Source organism: Chionomys nivalis, chromosome 23 (assembly GCF_950005125.1).
Source record: "Chionomys nivalis chromosome 23, mChiNiv1.1, whole genome shotgun sequence".
NCBI lineage: Eukaryota > Metazoa > Chordata > Mammalia > Rodentia > Cricetidae > Chionomys > Chionomys nivalis.
In genome coordinates this window covers 8,185,413-8,205,608 of record NC_080108.1, presented here as the reverse complement: position 1 = coordinate 8,205,608, position 20,196 = coordinate 8,185,413, and the positions used below count along the sequence as shown (strand labels likewise).

At 42.8% G+C, this 20,196-nt stretch overlaps 1 protein-coding gene across 21 annotated transcripts in view; it reads right to left on the bottom strand.

The window, feature by feature from the left end:
• Dlg2 (discs large MAGUK scaffold protein 2) overlaps nt 1-20,196 on the bottom strand; it is a 1,644,347-nt gene that overhangs the window by 55,203 nt on the left and 1,568,948 nt on the right. For all 21 annotated transcript variants that reach the window (XM_057756268.1, XM_057756265.1, XM_057756266.1 and 18 more), the window contains 2 exons: nt 14,598-14,774; nt 6,215-6,290 (listed from right to left, as the gene is read on the bottom strand). In XM_057756268.1, the coding sequence (XP_057612251.1) occupies nt 6,215-6,290; nt 14,598-14,774 (253 nt within the window). The remainder of the gene's footprint in view (nt 1-6,214; nt 6,291-14,597; nt 14,775-20,196) is intronic.

Sequence of the window (20,196 nt, the reverse complement as noted above, 5' to 3'; positions counted from 1 at the left end):
TTCTCCTGGTGATGGTTCTGTGACTTCCTTCCTGTAGGGCCTGAGTCTCTCCCCTAGAACACTGACTTCTCCGGGTCAGCGGTGAGGGTTGTAGACTCACTTCTCTGTACTGTCCCACACTGTCTCTGCAGCTGGTGACTGACGGAACATGTTAGCCAATACCTGTGCCCTCATTTCTAGCTTCTAGGCTACCGTAGCAGAAGTAGGCGGCCCATAGCTGACTTCAGAAATACGTACATCAAAGAGGAAAACCAGGTTCCCCCTCGCTAGATTTATGTTTCTGTTTGAGTTAGTTTTTGACAAAGCTAATCTGAACTCATTTTGCTTCTTCATTTTTCTCCCTGCATATGTGTGACATGTCTCAAGAGGAAAGAGATATTACTACATGCTGTAGAAAACAGTGCACTTCGGAATCAGTCAGGCATGAGTTCGATTTACTTTTCTAAACCTCCCTTCAAGTCTACACAGAAGTAAACAATTTCCCTTGGAATTGTGTTTAAAAATGTATGGAAACTGGAGATTTACAACTTACCCTCTTACCACTATGTGTGTATGTATATGTATGTTCATGTGCAATTGTGTTCATATGTGGCAGCCAGAGGTCAGCTCACTTTCCCTTTTTCATACGCTTTGTTGGGAAATATTATTTTAAGGTGTGCTTGTTTATGCTGCATTTTTTTTAACTCTGTGAAGCTGTGATTCTTTCTCTGTCTAAAACACCTGATGGTCTAATAAAGAGCTGAACGGCCAATAGCGAGGCAGGAGAAAGGACAGGTGGGGCTGGCAGGCAGAGAGAATAACTAGGAGGAGAAATCTTGGAAGAGACGAAGGAGCAACAGGAGAACAGAGGGGGCGGGGACATTAGGTGCCAGACCCCTAAGACACCCAACCCAGCCAGGGAGTAATTACAGAATAAGAAAAGGAAAAAGTCCGGAAGCAAAAGGAAGTTGGAATGGTTTAAGTTAAGAGAAGCTGACAAGAAACAAGTCAAGCTAAGGCCATGTTTTTAGAACGAAGAATAAGCCTCCGTGTGTGATTTAATTGGGAGCTGGGTGGTGGGCCCTCCAAAAAGTCAAATGAGTAAAATATCACACAACACCAGGATTTTCAGCCTAGGGAAGGGTGCCACCCAACCCATACAAGGCAGGATTTCCCACTTCAGTTAACCACCATCGATTTTTGAGAAAGAAATCCCTTTTTGTCTTTATGTAAAATGCTGTCAGAGCAGTTATTACATATTGCACGCTGGCACTCACTCTGGCCTGCAGTCAGACTGGTTCAGGCCTAGGAATCTACTTGCCTCTGCCTCACAAGTGCTGGGATTACAAACACGTGCTGCTGCCGTGCCCAGCTTTTTACATGGATTCTGGGATCAAACCCTGATCTTCATCTTGATGCAGCCTCCTAAAAGCAGGTTTAACGTGACCAGCCACCTCAAGCTCCCGCCATCAGACCATGGCAGAAACTGTGACTCTGAATAAGTCTTTCCTCCCTACAGTAGCTTTGGTCTGGGTGTCTAAGCACAGCCATAGTAGGGAAACTAATTAAGAAATTTACCAGAAACAAACAGCATAGCAATGGAAAAGACAGGCTGTTGAAATGACCTGAATTTAAACCTGATTCTTGTACGTACCCTACTAATTGTGGTATCTTAGACAAATTAGGCAGTGTTGCGAAGACCAAGTCTATTGATTTTTAAAGAGAAGAACAACAATTCACTAAGTCATGGTGATCCCTGTGATATTATCTTCCTGCGATGTTATTTCCTTGACTCTAATTGTCTTTGGAAACTGGCTGAAAGATCTTGCCCTTTTAATTTATTGGTTTCTTCACAAGGTGACTTACACAATACCTCAGGCTTTGTATCGCTCTATGTCATTTTAATCAATAGCCAGTTCTGTAAAAGTCACTCGAGTAGCGACAGGCCAATTAAAGTTTAAATTCTTTTATGACGAGTTCTCTGCTCACTCCCAGGCCTGTTAGCCCTATAGAGACTCACAGCTTGCAGAGACCAGTCAGGCTCGTCATAGGCTGCCCCACTGATACTGACTGGTTCTAAGGCTATCCTACTGCAGCAACCGTGATGTTCACCCCGAGTTGCCCAGGACACTTTGGTGCTCTGTAAATGCAAGTGACATTGTCTATCCCTCCTCTCTGGACTTTCCCATAGCTGGAAGCTTTCTCCTCTCTTCAGCGCTCTCTCTCCCTTCTTCTCTGCCCCTGCTTTCTGTGTTTAGATTTAAGAAGTTTCCACATTTATTGTTCTCATGGATATTAGAGAAAAAATGCTTTTATATCTAATAAATTCCTAAGCAAAATTTATGGACAATTATTGATGAAAGCTACTTTAAAGATCATTGAATTTAGAGATTGCGCTTGAGATGACTAATCACTAGTACTTTTGATTCTGTTGAGTTTATATATGCCTTCAGAACCCTTCTCAACATGAAACTGCAGATAAAAACTGCTAATACCTATCTATGAACAAATTAGAACTTGCCGTCCTATTTTGGCTATAAGGTTCAAGGCTTTGGTGACTCGGTGAATTAAAGCTAAAATATAGACCATTGCTTTCCTGATCTTCAGATTTAGGATTTGCTTCCCATGTTATTCTCCTCCTCCTTAAATAGCCCATTTGAGTCCTAGAGTTTACATTTTATTTATTAGCACATAGTATTTAACAAATTCAGTTAAAAGGGTGTGGTGGTCTGAACGAGGACGGCCCCTATAGGCTCACGTTATTTGCATGCTAAGTCCTTGTTGATGAACTGTTTGGAAGGGTCAGGAGGGGTGTCCTTGTTGGAGGAGTATATCACAGGGTGAGCTTTGAGGTTTCAAAAATCCATTCTAGGTCTAGTGCATTATCTCTTTCTCCTCTGCTGGCTAACTATGAATCAGACAGGATATAGGTCTCAATTATTACTCCACACCATTCCTGTCTGTTTCCCAACAGTGATGACAATGGACTGGCCTTCTGAAAATGTAAGCAAGCCCGCACGAAATACTTTCTTTTATAATAGTTGCCTTGATCCTGGCATCTCTTCACAGCAATAGAACAGCTCCTGAGATGGAAAGATAGTCCAGGTGTTCTGGCCTGTCACTGGTGTAACTTCTGGGAAGAGGGGTCCATAGTATACTTTGCATACTGCACTAGCTCACATGTGTATCTGACACAGCTAGGAATTCAATTCAAATTCTTCAGCACGTACCATCTGTAGGCATGGAATAAGTATGGCATGTATTATTAAGTTCACACCAGGAAGTAATAAAAATTTCTACTGTCTTGAGGCATGGAGAGATGGCTCAGCCATTAAGAGTACTGACTGCACTTCTGGAGGATCTGAGTTCAATTCCCAGCACCACCCAGCTCACAACTCTCTGTTAACTCCAGTTCCAGGGAATCTGAATCACACAGGTATACACATGGACAAAACACAATACAGTAAAACAATAAAGAAATCATTAATTTTTTTCTATTATTTTGTGTTGAAGTAGTATTTAAAGGAGTCAATTCCGTGATGCCCCAGACTCTCAGTTTTAAGAATGACACCATATGTACACAGATGAGTTCCTATTTCACTTAAATATTTTTGGGGGAAATTAAAATACTGTGTCATTGACTAGACTTCTCAATGATACATCTATTTAATATACAAAGGGCAATACGGGGGATTGGGTAACAAAAGTCTTAGCAAATGATCTATTTTCATAATGATACTATTGACCAAAACTTGTGTTTTTTCCACCCATCCACCCACAAGCCACAACTGTTAGGGGAGAAAAGTAAAGCAAAGAACACGGAGAGAAAAGGAATGGGATGTACAAAGGTGGAAGGCGTTATTCTATAACAGGGCACAAGACCCCGGCACGGCCTCTTCGAGAACTATATTTTTAAAAGACAATGAAGTTACAGCCAGTGTCATGCCAGAGTAAGATGAAGAGAGGTGCCCTTGGCCTCCTCTCCTTTGATACATCTATCATTGTGTTAGAGGTTCTGGCCATGGGAATTAAGAAGAGCAAGTAAAAGTCATCCACATTGAAGGGAAAAAAAGAACTCTCTTTTCTCATATGGCATATCTTCTATATAAGAAATTCTTAGAAATTTAGTAAAACTATCAAAGCCATGACATGGGTTTATAGAGGTTATAGGATATAAGATCTACATGAAATAATATAGCTCTATACATTTGCCATGAATGATCTTAAATGAAATTAAGCAAATGATTTAGATGCAAAGAACTATAGTTGGAACCCAGTGCCTCTCTGTGAACAAAACTAACTCAAAATTGGTTAATATCCTAACATAAGAATTGCACCTGTAACCTTCTTACAAGAAAGTTTGATATAAACCTTTGATACCTTGGGTTCTGTAATGTTTCTTAGACATTGCATCAAAAAGTAACAAAAGAAAAAATAAATTAGAATTAAAATAAAAATCATTATTACATTAAAGAATACTGTCAAGAGGATAAGAAGAGAACAGAACTCTAAAGAAGAAAAAAGTTAGAAAAATCATTTAAAGGCAGAGTGCAGGGGGAGGGAGACGGGTCAGTGGTTAAAGTGCTTGCCACCAAAACAAGACTGAGCTGAGAGGTTCAGCGCCCAGGGAAGTTCTGGCTGCCTGTGGTGGTTGCCTGTACTTCCAGCCTCAGAAGGCAGAGAGGGGTCTCTGGATCAAGTTGACAGAAAGACTAGTGGGATTGGCGAGTTACAGGTTTGATTGAAAGATGCTGTCTCAAAGGTGAAGGAACAATGTGAGAAGATTTCTGCCTGTAGCCAGTCACCCACATGTGCACCATGCCATACACATGTTCACAAACATAAACATGAATAAGTGAAGAGAAAGGTTTTACCACAACCCCAGAGTATATTTAGAGGCTCTATAACCCAGTTAAAACAGCAGCAGGGAAATGCCAATTTAAAAATATACCTAATTTGAGTAGACAGCTCTTAGAAAAGATATGCCAAGTACAGACTAAGATATACTAAGGCCAGAAAAAGAAGTTCGCCAGCTCCACTGATTAGGGAAATACAAATCAAAACCACAATAACACACGGCTTCATGCTAACCAAGATAGACATAATTGTAAAAAAACGCACGGTAAGAAGCATTGCTCAGCACGTGAAGAAATCATAGAACAATACAGTGCTGATAGAAATGTGAAGTGTGTGGCCACTGTGTAACCACCTGGCAGTTCCTAACATGTGCACCACAGCCATCATGCTGCTGAAGGAATCAGCAGTTTTGCTGCACTATTATAATCAATGACAGTAAAAATATGCACATCAAAATCTTAATAAAAATTGTACTGCTAGTATTACCCACAGTAGCTAAAGACTGGGAATACTGCAAATGTCTGTCGTTTGATGAATGGACATGCTAAACGTGGTATGACCATACAATAGAATTCTATATGGCAATAAAAGAAATGAAGTACTTTTTTATTTATTCATGAAACAGTATAAACGCAACTTAAAAAATATTGCGTTGTGAAATCAGCAGTCACAAAAGGGCACATTCCATTTATATGAGGTATTTACGGGCAAATCTATAAAGACAAAGTAGGTTACTAACTATGGTCGGGTGGGGAAGGAAGGCCGAGGAATGGGAAATGATTGCTAATCTCGACAGGATTTCTTGATGGGGTGATGAAATTTCCCGAACCGATGGAGGTGACAGCTGCCCAGCTCTAAATTTAAGTGGGAAAATCATATGATAGTTGAATTCTCTGCCAGTAAAGCCGGGGCTAAGAGGATGTACACATGAGTGTTAATCTTGGTAGGATTTTGTTGTTAATTCTCTCCCATGTCTGTCACAACAATCCACATATTCACTTAACTGACCCATGTCTATATTTCTATGACTACAGTCTTATGTGTGTAATGTGTGTTAAACTAGATACATTATCAGATGAGTAGATACTGTCTATGAAATGTGACCTTTCAGAACATTTAAGGAAAACACCTAGACTCTGTTTTACCATTTTCAGAATAGTCAACATCACTTTCATCATCACTGGCTTTGTCCCAGGAGTTAACATCTATATAACAAACCCACTTTATCAGAAATGGCATTCCTTTAGAGATACATTTAGGACACTGTTCTTTTGTCTAGTGGCACTATTATTTCTTTGCTATTAAAAGCCTGAATGTTAATTGTCAAAGAATCTACGGTAACTGAGAGAACTCAATGCTTCCATCATTTTGTACCTACCCCTTTCGAGTCAATCACGCCAGGTTTTGCATTGAACTTCACTGTCTTCAACCGGGCACGCTCCTTTCTTTCCACTCTAATGAGAAACAAAACAAAACAAAATAAGTTCTTTATTAAGTGTGCTTCTTCCTCTTATTCCTACAACTCAAAACATGGTTGAGAATGTTTTGTTTCCTTGGGAAGGATTTAAAAAATGAAAAACTTGGTAAAACTTATCTAAACTTCTAATATGTCCCTGGGAATTTTTGACTTACATGCACTAACAAGTCCTAATATTTGGAAGTAACATAAAATTATGGAAATGCTTATGGATCAACAAGAATCTGTTTCAGGAAAACTAATACCTAGAGCGGAAACAAACAGGCCCCTCCTCCTCCCTCCTGCTCTCCCATTAAAGAGCAATATTACACTGTTAGCTTCGCTTGGCAACCAATATGTTACATGTACCCTAGAATGTTCCTTCAAGGAGTCTAATGTCCTTTCGTCATTTTGGCAGCATCATTATCTTACCCGCCACTAAAGGAGCATTTGCCATGTTATTAACCAAGGGAACATTTACAACAAGTCTGTAATGCATATCCATCGTGATACGCTCTCAGCAGGAACAGAGACAAACACTCCTAACAGCATCACTGTTGGGAGAGGGGGGTGGTAAGTCCTGCTGCAGGACTGGAAGGGGACCACAGTTCATCTGAAGCTAGAGGGGTGAGAAAGAAAAGGTGAGCATGCATTCCAGTTCCCACCAAGCTGGAAACCGGAAGGACAGTGCCATGGGGTCCACACAGGATGAGTGGTGGCTGGGTGAAGTTGTGGATTTTCCTAGGATGTTGGGGGCCGGGTGTACTGGTACACATATGAAGCCTATCACTTAAGATGGTAGAGACGACAGGATGATGAATTTAAGGTCAAAATCAGATATGAGTTCAAGGCTAGCCTGACTGACCTACGTGAAATCACAAAATGTCTTAAAAAAAAAACATACGGCTCAGTTGATAAAGTCCTTGTTTATGACAAGGACCGAGTTTGAAGCCATTAAAAAGCTGGGCATGGGCGTGGGACAAGAGTTTGTCATCTTAGGAGACAGGGATGGGTGGATTTTAGGGCAGGCTGGCTAGTAAGTTCAGCCTGCTTTGTGGATTCCAGGCCAAAGAGAGGCCTTGTCTTAAAAAGGGGAGGAGCCTACGAAATGACGCTCATGGGTTTATGTATGCATGCATCCCTACACACATGAGCATCCACATGCTAATGCAAACTCCTCCTCCTCTCCCTCTGAGCTACTCAGGGACTTGGGTAGTAGTAACAAGGCATAAATGAGGAAGGTGGTATAATCAAACGAGGGTTTTAAAGATTTTTTACTTATGTAGATATGTATGTGTGTGCATGTAGTTAGGCTCATGTGTATGCAGGATTTGTAGGGTATTGGGTCCCATGGACTTGGGTACTGGACCCTGAACTCTGGTCCTCTGCAAAACAGCCCTTTACCATTGAGTTATCTCTCTAGCCCTTCAAGCTACTATCTTAGGAAAAGGATCCTGGTGCAATGGAAAAGAATTTTGGAAGGACAGGACAAAGAGAAGATTAGGGTATGCTCACAAGCTCTTTCCATAACCCAGGCAATATCAATGAAGGATGGGGAAGGATAATTCGGATAGGAGAGTCAGGGCTTAAGAAATCCCAGGAAAATAAAATTTGATCAGCTCCCATTTTAAGCTAAAGTTGAGAAAGAGGAATCTATGTGTTTCCTTGACTTTTCCAAGTCTCTGCAGTAAGTGTTGTTTTTATTGCCTACTCCCCACAACAGCACTAAATTTTAACTCTGGAAGTTACATCTTGATTCCCTTCTTTAAACACTTTCTATTGATTTGAAAGTTTGTGTAGTTGTCTGGTCCAGGTGCACATAACCCTCAGGTCTCCAGGAGAAGATTGCGGTACAAAAATACTATCGGTAGGCTGCTGTGACATGGTTCTGTTTAAATCTGGCTGGCTTTAATTTCATTTTTTTTTCTTTCTTGGGAAAGAAAAGAGCAAGTGAGAGAAAACTAATCCCAAATCTATAGAAACTTAATGGCTGATGAAGTCGAAGCTATTCATAGCTCTGTAATTAGCAGCAGGCGACTTCCCAACCGAGAGCTCTTTTGTGTTTCTCACTGAATCACCCAGGAGCTGGGTTTCCATAGCTACAGAACGAAGACTCCGAACACATTGATTTCAGTGGCAGAGTGGAATATTTGGGTGGAAAGGGCTGGACAAAACCTTTCACATCTAACATCAGACATTAAAGCAACATATTCCCTGGAGAGAAACCGGTGTTGAGAATCTCTCCTTGCATCCACCCAACATGTAACGGTTGGCAGGAGAGCCAGAAGGGCTGGGGAAAAACTGCTAGGTAGAAGTAGTCCATTGGGAAGAAGCCTGCTTGGAGCTACTCAGCTAGTCTGTCTCCCTGTTAAGTTTAAGCTCAAATGGTCATTCTTATTCACCTCCTCAGATTTTCCCAAAACCGTTGTTAGAGCCTTTAATTTTATTCTGACTCCTTGGCATGAATTTGACTAATGATGGGAACCACTGCTTCATTCCATTGTCATGACTGCAGCATGTGGAGCATGCACAGTGATTTGATCAGAGAATGGCGTGTGACACAGGGTTCAATGCAGTATTCCAACCTAAGGATTACTTGGGCAGAGCAGTCCACACTTCCTAACAGATTTCTGAGGTCACCCTTTCACTATCATTAAGTGACCTTAAAAGACCAGTTTTAGTGGGGTCATCACTTAAATCTCTGTTTACAAACAATATAGCCAGACACACATAAGTGCACACACACCTATCAATCACTGTGGTTTCCTAATATTTTTAAATTGGAAATAGATTTTTCACACAATGTATTCTGACTATGGTTTCCCCTCTCCAAAGTCCTTCCAGATCCTCCCCACTTTCCCTCTATACTCTCTGAGTTCTCCCTGTATCCCAATACAGTGGCTCATTTTCCCGGCGACACAAGAGCTAAGGCCGAGAGTCGGGGCTTTCAGGAACACAGCCTTCTTTCTCCTTTGGCACCCAATGCTCAAGATCTGACATCTAGAAAACAGTCTTCATTTGAGAGTATGCCACATATGAAAGTTGTTCCCAGCACTCCCTATTTTATTTGTCTATAACCTAGACTATGGTTCATGACTTCACATGGAGCTGGGCACTTAGTACATGTGAATCAACAAAGATGTGAGCCTTTGTCCAGTGAATGAATCAAGTCTCTGATGGGCTGTCAGTTCTTGACCTGTCTGAAAACTCAGGCAGAAGGACTTGAAGTGGCTTGTCATGAAAGCAGAGCTTCCTATTAAGAGCTCATCATTTTTTACCCTTTCTATCAGCAAAAGTCCAGGTTAGGAACTGGAGAGATAGTGCCTCTCTCCCAGAGGACCGCTAGCCACAGAGCATCCCACACATGTCTGTAACTCCAGTCCCGGGGGCCTCTGTGGGCAACAGGCACATACAGACATGTAGTCAGAACGGCAATACACACAAACAATAGAAACTTTAGAAAAGAATCTAGTGTAAAGAATAACATCACCTTCTCTAGTTATGTTGCTCCCTTGGCAAAAGGAGATATTAAGGCTCCAAAGCTTTTGCTTAAGGAAATGGTAGACCTGAATGTATTGAGCCAACAGCTGTGAAAACAGTAGTTCCCTCTCACATGTTGGCTCAACCAATTATTTGTCTTCATTAAGCAGACATAATCCTCTCCCCCAGTCTCATTGCTGATCAAAGTACTAGAAGCATGAACTGGATGGTAAAGCTTGTGAACCCGTTTGGATACCTAGCACCTCCAGAGAGCACCCAGTGACTGTGCTTCAACAAGTCCTTTAGGGCCCTTCCTCCTACTCCCATCTGGTACGTTCAGGTTCCAGCCAAGCATGACTGATTGGAGCACTGGACAGAAGAAACATGATCTGTCCCTGCGGGTTTCAATGCCTGTGTTCCTTAGGCCCTAATTGAGAGGAAATTGAAATGCCATCCATGTGAGCAGATGCTGTGAGGTACAGGTTGAGTATGCTTTTAATTAATGTTAGATATGGGCTGTATTTGATAACTGATGAATGGTCACTGGAATTCATAGAGTGTGGGCCAGCTCCTGGTTTGACCACGGTGACCTATGTGATGTCAGCAAACAGAAGCTCCGTACTAAGAGCCCAGATTTTGAAGTCACACCTGGACTTGAGTTCCCCTTGTCTCTACTTCCTGAATCTTTGACTTAGAGCATGCATTAGGCCTTTTAGCATGGCTGTTCTTATTGACCAATTTTGAATAATAAGAAACTGCAGAGTTACAGCAGAGGCCAAATGATATCATATAAGGTGAATGTTTGGTAGAATCTGATGCAGTTAGATCTCAGTAGTAAAGATGTTAAACTATGCCGGGCGGTGGTGGCGCATGCCTTTAATCCCAGCACTTGGGAGGCAGAGGCAGGCAGATCTCTGTGAGTTCGAGATCAGCCTGGTCTACAAGAGCTAGTTCCAGGACAGGCTCCAAAACCAGAGAGAAACCCTGTCTCGAAAAACCAAAAAAAAAAAAAGATGTTAAACTACGTTAAAGTTAAAAGCCTTCCTTTTTGTTTAAACAGAAAAGGGGAAATGGTGTGGGAGGTCCTTCTATGTGTTGCTTTTATTGGTTAATGAATAAAGAACTGACTTCACCTATAGCATGGGAAGAAGGAAGAGTGAGGGGGACACCATGGATCCTCTGCTGGAGATAGACATGCTGAAACTTTGCTGGTAGGCCACAACCTCGTGGTGAGTCACAGATTAATAGAAATGGGTTAAATTAAGATGTAAGAGTTAGCCAATAAGAAGCTAGAGCTAATGGGCTAAGCAGTGATTTAATTAATATAGTTTTTGTGTGATTATTTCGGTTCTGGGTGGCCGGGACGAAAAGCAGTTCCTTGTAACAGTGTCAGTAGAACCGCTTGCACCGCCAATCTTTATTCCCTCACCTTGTGAGAGGGGGGCACCACAGGCTTTAAGTGCTTCTACCACTGTCAACCCTGCCAGGTAAGCAAGAGGCATGAACTTCACTCTGGCGACATTGTCCAGTGTAGGCTGGTAACGGTTGTGGGATCCTTGGAGAAGGGACCTTGCTCCCGATGAAGGGCCACATGGGCAGGGCCCAGGACCTATAGTGCAGATATGGCCTTAGGCAGAGTTCTGTCTCTGTTTCCTGATTCTGCCAAGATGTAACTGACAGCTGTCTTGTATTCCCATAGCCATGAAGCCCCACTGCCATGCTTTCACCACTGTTGTAGACTATGCCCCTGCAAACTGTGAGCCAAGATCAACCTCTCCTCCTGTGCATCTCAGATATTCTGCTAGAGGAATGAGAAAAAATAACCAAGAAATGGCCTAACCCTGAAGCACTGTAAGAGCCGTGATGCATGCTGCCATTAGCTAATGTTCTCACCAAGACCTTTGTTGAAATTTCATCAACATTGTGTGGTCTTAACGAGCAAAGCAGGAGGAACATTTAAGGGGTGATTGTGTTATGAGAGTTCTGCTCTCACAAATGCTTAATCCATTGATGAACTGAAACACTGAGGGACTAAATAGGTCGTTGTGAGAGTGGGCTTGTGAGCAAAGCCAGTGGTGGTCGAGCTTAATGTGCTTCCCTTACGAAATGCCCTGTGAAATCTTAGGATTATTAGAGGCCTCATGACTAAAACATCAACAGATATGGCCACTCAACCTTACACTGTCCGACCTCCAGAAACCTGAGCTAAATAAGCCTGTATACGTTATCACTAAGACAGTCAGCTGTATTGAGTTTCATAACAACAAAGACTATAGCATATGGTTATAGCTATAATAAAAAGGAATCCACCCTTCAGTCTGTTGCCCTTTCTCTTCCCTTGGTATCTTCACAATGGAGTCCTCATTGTGTTGGTCATAGGGTAGCTGGCAGTGTTATATGCTGGTTTTATATGCAGTGCTCTTACAACACACATGGTATGCCCGGCACATAGGTGTACCTGAAGCAATGCTAACTGAATTGAATTGTATCAAGTCTTATCACCGTTCCTTCCAGAAGCAAGGCCACATGGGTTAAGATGTTAGGGTTTAAATCCAGATCTCAGCTCTGCCACTCACTCTGTGGGCGACCTCAGGCAGACTATGACCTTCTTTCTGCTGCATCTCTTTTATTTTATAATGGAAATAAAATTAGTATCTCATCCAAGGAGCTGTAATGAGATTTAAACTTAACCCCAGTGTTGGGAACAGAAATCCCAAACTTGGATCCTGTACTAGAGCAATACATGCTCAACATTTGGATTTTTAATAGCCTGAAAATTAACACATGAAGGCGTTTTGAGAGATAGGATTATCTGTGATTTTTACTTTTCTCCTTCTGTTTTTCTAAAATTAGTTTTATACAGTGAGACAATACTAGTTTTATAATACACAAAACATTTCTGACATAATTACAATCCTAAGAAAAATATTCATAATATAAAATTTATAATAAAATAAATGCAAATATCTTTTTACTTTGTATAAAATAGCTCCGCAGCTAGGCAGTGGCCGCACATGCCTTTAATCCCAGCATTCAGAAGCAGCGGTAGGCAAAGCTTGCTGACTTCGAGGCCTGCTAGGCTACAAAGTGAGTTTCAGCCAGAGCTGAAACAGAGAAACCCTGTCTTGAAAAACCAAATAAATAAATAAAAATATAACTGCAATGTAGGATATCTGTAAGCAAAAGAGTGCGAGTCCATATGAGCGTGGCAGCACTTGAACAAAGGACTTCCTCAGGGCAGCTGTTGTATGACTGGTAAGATGGTTTTCTTTAGTTAAAAAAAAAAATTGCTTCTTTCAAAATACGAAAAAGCCAATTCAAGGATGGTCAGCAGCAAGTAGAAAATTGTTTGGGAGAAGGCTGTATCTTGGGGGAAATGATGCGCACTTGATTGAGCGAATGACTGACAACATGATGGTTAGACTCACACGAGCCTGCGGTTGGGAAGCTCTGGACCATTTCCTGGCTCAATCCTCCCATCTAAAGTCTGAGACCCTTTCATGTCGTCCTGCGTAGTCTAGAGCATCGCTGGGTGGTTTCAACGAGAAGAATGCGTTCTTGAAAATGAGCTGTAATCTATTTCTGACAGTTTCATTCCTCCACTCAGCCCCTATCCCTGGGACCCACTGAACATGACAGCTCCTCAGACAGCTTTGGTAACTGAATCGGAGCAACCCGGAACACATGTCATTCTATTTTTTTTACATGAAGATGCACAAACACATCAATGAAGTAGTATTAAGAATCACTGCTTCAGGACTCCAGGAACTCAGTGGATTAAACAGAGCCTACACACAACTGGGAGGGAGAAGCAGTGGGGATGTGAAGAACCGGAAACAATAGGCTGAAGAGTGGATTTTCCGTCCATCTTTCTCCTCTTCCTCCTTCCAACTTCATGTCTGTTCTCTGTCCCCTCACCCTCTCACCCACAGAGTCCAGTTGGCAATGCCCATATGTGTGGATATAGAATCATCCACTGGAGTATGGTTGACCTGCGAGGGATGACACCTCCAATGGAAACTAACTCTCTCCCCTCACAGCCATCTTGTCCTCTTCAGCTAGGCGTGGACTCCCATGGCCCCTCCCCCACCTATGCTGCAATGCTGACTGACTTTGGCTTTGATACAGTCAATGTTTGTTTCGTAGACTATGTCTTGTGCCAGAAGAACATTCGTGAGAAGGGAATTCCTAATGGTGGTGATGAGTGGATGCTAGGATATATGGTTGAGTTGACTCGCGTGAGAATTATTTCTGCCTTTCAAAAACAGAATTGAGGGAGCATTTGGAAGAGGAGGGCTTGATATGTTTAAGAAATACATAGATGGAAATCTGAGCAGCTGAAGGGAAGGCAGGGATGGGGAGCAAGACTAACTCAAAGAGCATGAGGTATCTGTCCGCCAGCTGCAGGACAGTTCATGGCTCAAGCATTTGGGCCTTAGTGCAGTAAGTTGTTGCCTTTTATATTTGGCTTTTCTATAAAATTTCCTGGTCAATGCTGAGCCACAGAATCAGTGCATCAAGTGTGAATGGGTGGGCAGGCTCATAAGGCACAATTTAGGAGAAGTGTGGAGGTTGCTCTTCTCCTTCCCTTCCTGCCTCATCACACTCACCAATTTTGGTAAAATCCTAACACGCAGAGAATGAGAATTTTTTTATTCTTGTCACCTGTCACCACTGACAATTTTCCTGTAGAATGCCTATCACACTTAAATAGTCATTTTGTGTGCAGTCTTCCCGTCCTCCCCTCCCTGCATTTCCACTCCCTAGATAGCTAACACACACGAGGGGGGGGGGGGGGGGAGAAGGAGAAAGAAGGCATCCTTACCTCCGTTTGCTGGGAATGACGCCCATCTCCTCACTGTCCCCATCTAGTATGACCCTTCTGGCTTGCCACCACTCATCATCAGAAGCGTTGATGACATGGAGGATGTCTCCATATTTAAAACTAAGTCCTTGGCTAGGCAGCCCGCTGTCTTTGCTCTTGTCATAGTCAAACATGGCTCTGAAAGAGAGGACAAAAGATGGCACGGTTAGGAAGCTGATGGCGTTGATTTAAAACATGGGCTTTGGAATTTCAGCTCTTGCCGGGGGTTCCAACATCTTCTGCAATGTTTTCCTGGATTGTGCTACACAGTTTTTATTTTCAGTCCTACACTGAGGTTACTTCTTGCTTTTTCTTGCTAGTTGCAGGGGTGGCCAATAGGTCCCTATAAGTAGACTCCACTGCTTCTCTTTTGTGGGGACCATCACATGTAACAGGCAGTAATGAGAACCTAGGCCCTCAGTTTATTACCCAATTGAAATATTTTTTCTTTCTATTAGAACCACATTGTACAAATGAAAAATAAATGAAGAAAACCATGGTTATCTTTCTTAAGTTCTCTGTGCTAGAGATAAATTCCCCTCAGCATACTAACTTATAGACACCTTCCTTTGAAATAGAGCAGAAGTGGGAAACATGAGAAATGTCTACCCAGAGTGACCGACTCCCCCTAACAATGGAATATTGAGTCAACACTGATCCTGGGTGCCTGAAGAGTTACTGTAATGACCTGAATGAGTGCTTAAAATGTAAGAAGCAGGGAAAATAACCCGTGTTTACATGTGTACAGAACGAAATCCTTTGAACAATATCACAGCTCTTTTTGCTTCTATGAAATCCAGGCCTGCCTCATCACCACACTGATCACTCTGAATTGGAATTCTCTGTTGCCATGGAAGGGGTTTGGCTGAGCCCTTGCTGGGGCCAAATGCACTGCACTTTCTGAGACTGATTTGGCATCGGAGTGAGAAACAGCATGAACACAGGTCAATAGGACAGCTGAAGCCATAAGGATGTGACAATTTATTGCATGTACTATGCTGTCTATTTTTTGACATATCCCCCTTCTTAAAACCCACCACACACAGTGTCAAAGGTCTCCCTGGAGAAGACTCTACCACCTCCGCATGAATTCCTTGCATTCTGCTCTGAGACCTTCTTTACATTATAACCACCATGCATGTAAAACAACGTAGATTTGGAGAGTGGAATTTCTAAGATCATTAGGGCCAACCCTGGCTCTTTTCCTTCCTTCCCCCTGCCTTTCCTTCTCTGTCAAAGACATGTCGCATCTGCTGTCATGGTAACCAAAAAGCGCTGAAGATAGCACTTAACCTTCAAATATTATAGGAGCCGAATTACTTACAATACAGCCATTTCCAGTATCCCTAAGTGATGTAATTTGGAGAGAGTCTTTTGGTCTGAGTGTCCGGAATAAATGATTGCTTCCTTGACCATCTGCATCTTCCCTATCAGGGACTTGCACAAAGCCCCATCCCAGAAATGTGGGGGTGGGGAGGACAGCCACCACTCTTGCTGATGGGAAGTATTGTGTGACAAGAGAGAAATCAGCTCACACTCCAGAGCCGAATGAGTTCACTGCACAGCTACCTTCCCATAACGGGAACAACACAGGCAACATCTAGCATGTGGTGGGAGCTACCTAGCGGAAGGAATTATAATGAAGAAGAACTACTGGGGCCGTGCCCAGTTCCTATGGTGCCTTAATAGCCCCACTGGTTACCAAGGCAAACTACTTCTCTTTCATAGGCTCCAGTTGCTTCCATATGGTAGGCAATGGTGGGTACTGGCTCCATTACTGAGTGGTGTGGGTAAGTCCTATGAAGCGATGTGCATAAAGCATTACTACAGTGCACTGCACACACTGGCTAAGTGCATGTATAACTACATCCCCCTCTATCCTAGATTCCTCTCTGCCGATTGCACTTTGTGGGAAAGAAAAGAAAAATTAACATGCTTGTCTTAAAACAATTGTCCTTAAAAAGGCCCATAGCAAAGGTGTCCTTTAGGTGATATTAGGGAACTTAGATTTTGGAAAGATTCCCTTCTAGTTTTGGACATAGTACTTCACATGGTTGTTCTGTACCGACAGTATTGCTTAGGCTGGCTCCAGGCAGATCCCAGCACAAATCCTCCATGCCAAGTCTCTAACAATTCATCCTGCAGACAACACCTATGGCCTCTTGTCACAAGTGCTCAACAACATTAATTCAGAGCCTCACGGCTTCTAGAACATGTCTGCCTTCCATAATGTGTGCAAAGACAACTTCAGAGCCTCTTTCTGTCTTCTGGACCCAAAGCAAGTCCTCAGTACGCGCTTCTAGAATGTTCCAGGTGACTACTGCAAGCCCCCTTTCCTCACATCTCACTACCCTCATATGTCATAAGGGATGTGGAGATTATTTCCAGCCATTCTCTCCAGGTCAAACAGTCTCCTGTGTGCCATCCTTTCCCAAGAGTTTCCAAAGGTCAGTTTGCTGCTTCTGCCTGAGGCAGTAGACGCTCTGCCTGAGGAATTCAGTTATCTTGTCCAACCTGCCGGCTCTAGGATCACATCGATTCAGGATTGTCAGGTTCCTAAGAGCCAGCATCAGACACATTTCAGCTTCTGTCTCCTTCGGATATTAATGGATCCACACATCTGGGAAAAATGCTACAGTGCCTCATCGCCTAATTTAAGAAGCGATAAGCTGTTTTTAATTTGCCTCGTGTGCTAATTCATCACAATGGCTTTTATAAAACGCCATTAAGACTCACACTTGCCACCGGGGTGCTTTTAACAAGTCCATTAAGACAAGTGGAATTTGACACAAATAATGCAATGGTTTTCTCATCCCTCCTGCCCCTCCTGAAATGCATTCACTGTGCCTCTCTGCCAAGTGGGAAAGTCTAGGAAGGAAAGAGTGAAGCTACTTTCTCATCCTTGTGGCTCCTCATGGTAGCTGCAGAATATCAGGGTAACCAATGGAGCAGTGCTTATGAAGTACCCAACTATACACTAGGCACTCTATCTTCCCTGCCTTGCTCAAGTTACTAGGTAGGCAAGACAGCACATAGGTCATATGCCCATCCTCTGAGGCAGAAGAGACCTGGTTATGGTCCTGATTCTACTATTCCAATGTTATATTATTTTTACTCCTGGGTGACCTGTGACATGTCCCCTAACCTCTTAGAATGATGGTCACTTAACCATAGACAACTATTTTTTTCAGTGAGTAAATGCAAATAATGATGCATTAATTTCATCGAACGTTGAAGAGCTAAGGCAGCAGGATGACTCATCAGATACCCAGTGAAGACTAAGTTGCCCTTAATTTCTGACAGCCGGTACACCACAAAAGCATTTGTCTCATAAGGAGATAAGACACAAGGAGCTAAAATGAAAAACCTGGAACAGAACCAGAGCTCAAATGTAGATATATATTTCTGAATCAAAAGCATAGGCTACCAACCTTAGAATCCGAGGGACTCCTGATAAGAATGATGTGGTGAGCACAGCAGTCCCAAGGAGCCCATGATTTGATGTTGACACCATGGATTAGATTTCAGAGGGTCGTCTGCAGTCTATTGGGCACACATTCAGTTCTTTCTGCTTTATGCATATTTGCCTTTGATTTTTGATGAGGACATAAGGTTGTGCAATATAAGTGATACCTAATAATAATCTAATGTCAGAAGAGATATGAGCTATGTGTAGAAGGGAGATAGACTTTAAAACTGAGTTTCCCACTGTACCAATCCATGTGTTCTTTCCGTTGCAAGCAGACCCCACTCAAACTCAAACACATACGCTTTCTTCTAGAGCTTAGACTGTGGTCACAGCTCACAGTCATGACAGGGCTGATGTTTTCTCCAGTGGGGAGAGTTCTGACCCATCTCCTTTAGGCTAGGGAAGCAAAGAATGAGGAAACTGGCGAGACTGCCAGACAGTGCCAGAAAAGGGAGAAACTATGCGTTGTGTCTCCAGATCATAAAGCTTGCAGTAGCAAGAATAACGTCCCTAACAAATGCTATACCTTAATCCCCACAGGTTTGGGAATCTGTTACATGGTATGGCTGAAGATACTTGTAAACGGGGTTAAGTTTAAGGCTGTCACTTGGGGGGGATTTCTCTGGATTACCCAAGTGTGCTTGATTTAATCACATGAGCCCTTACCAGTGGAAGAGAAGAGCCTAAGAGAGGGCCAGAGAGATGCATCGTAAGTACAACTTGACTGTTAAGGAATTAGATTCTGCCTGCAACCGAAGCAAGTGGGGCGTAGAGTCTCTCCTCCAGCCCCATAGTGGTGCAGCCCGCAGACAGCTTCCTTTGATCCTGCAAAGACCTGCAGAACTATAAGTCAAGGCGGTTGTGTTGCTTTAAATTATGAGATGAGAATAAATTGTGATGGCAACCACAAAACTATTTTGGCCAGACTCAGGGTACTGAATAACCCACACCTATAAACCACTCTGGAACTGAACACTGGCAAGAGGCTGGAAGAATGATGAGGCGCACAGCAGAAAAAGCCTGCATTGCTTTCAACAAATACCAGCAGAAAGAGAGACATTAAGATGAGGCCGTGAACAGGCAGATTTCTCACGGAATCCTGGGCTTGGGAGATGTCGGGTGTGAGAGGGTGTTACTGCAAACTAGGAAACGGTGGAAGCGTTAATGGGATAGCGTCCTGCAGTTCTGTGGGAAAAGAATCAATGGGAGACACAAGGTTGACTGCGGTAGGAACAGAAATGGCTCCCTCCCCCTAAATGTTCCTGTAGTAGCCTCTAGAACAATGGTTCTCAACCCGTGGGTTGTGGTCCCTTGGGACGGCCAATAACTTTTTCATGGAGGTTATATATCACATATGTTCCATGTCAAATATTTACATTACAGTTCTGAACAGTAGCAAAGTTACAGTTATGAAGTAGCAATGAAATAATTTTTTGGTTGGGGGCTACCACAAAATGAGGACCTGTACTGAAGGGTCCCAGCATTAGAAAGGTATGTGGCAGAAAGGACATACAGATGTGCCTACAGTCCAGGGGACATATCAAGGTGGACTCGGCCTCATCACAGGAGTCCTTGAAAATGGAGAAAAAGCAACAAAGAGCTGAGATTGACACGAGGACGGAAATGAGGGTCTGACAGAGGAAGAAGAGAGTTTGTTACAGCAGCCATGTGGAACTAATACAAGGTACTAAAAGCAGCATCATTTTTAGATGAAGACGAGGAGCAGGGAGTAAAGACGAGCCACCTGTCTGCTGGCCCTCGCGTCCATTACTGATTCTTTGGGATAAAAACAAGTATTAAGCCATGCTAATGAATGCCTAATATCGCTTGGTCATATGCAACATACTTTATATCATTTCATCTCCACTAACATCCAGATGACTAATTCTACTCTTGATCGAGTTCTCATGAAGCCTCATGAAAACAACATGTGTTTGGCTTCATTTTAGGAAGCCGAAGCAGAGAGGTAGCAGACTTTTTCTCCCCTAAAGTTGCCAAGCGCTCTGCCCTTGATCCCTTTGGGGCAGCCTGCATTAAAAATCTACACGGGGAATGACTTTTGCCTCCTGCCCTGGGTCAGTAGTGATTGCA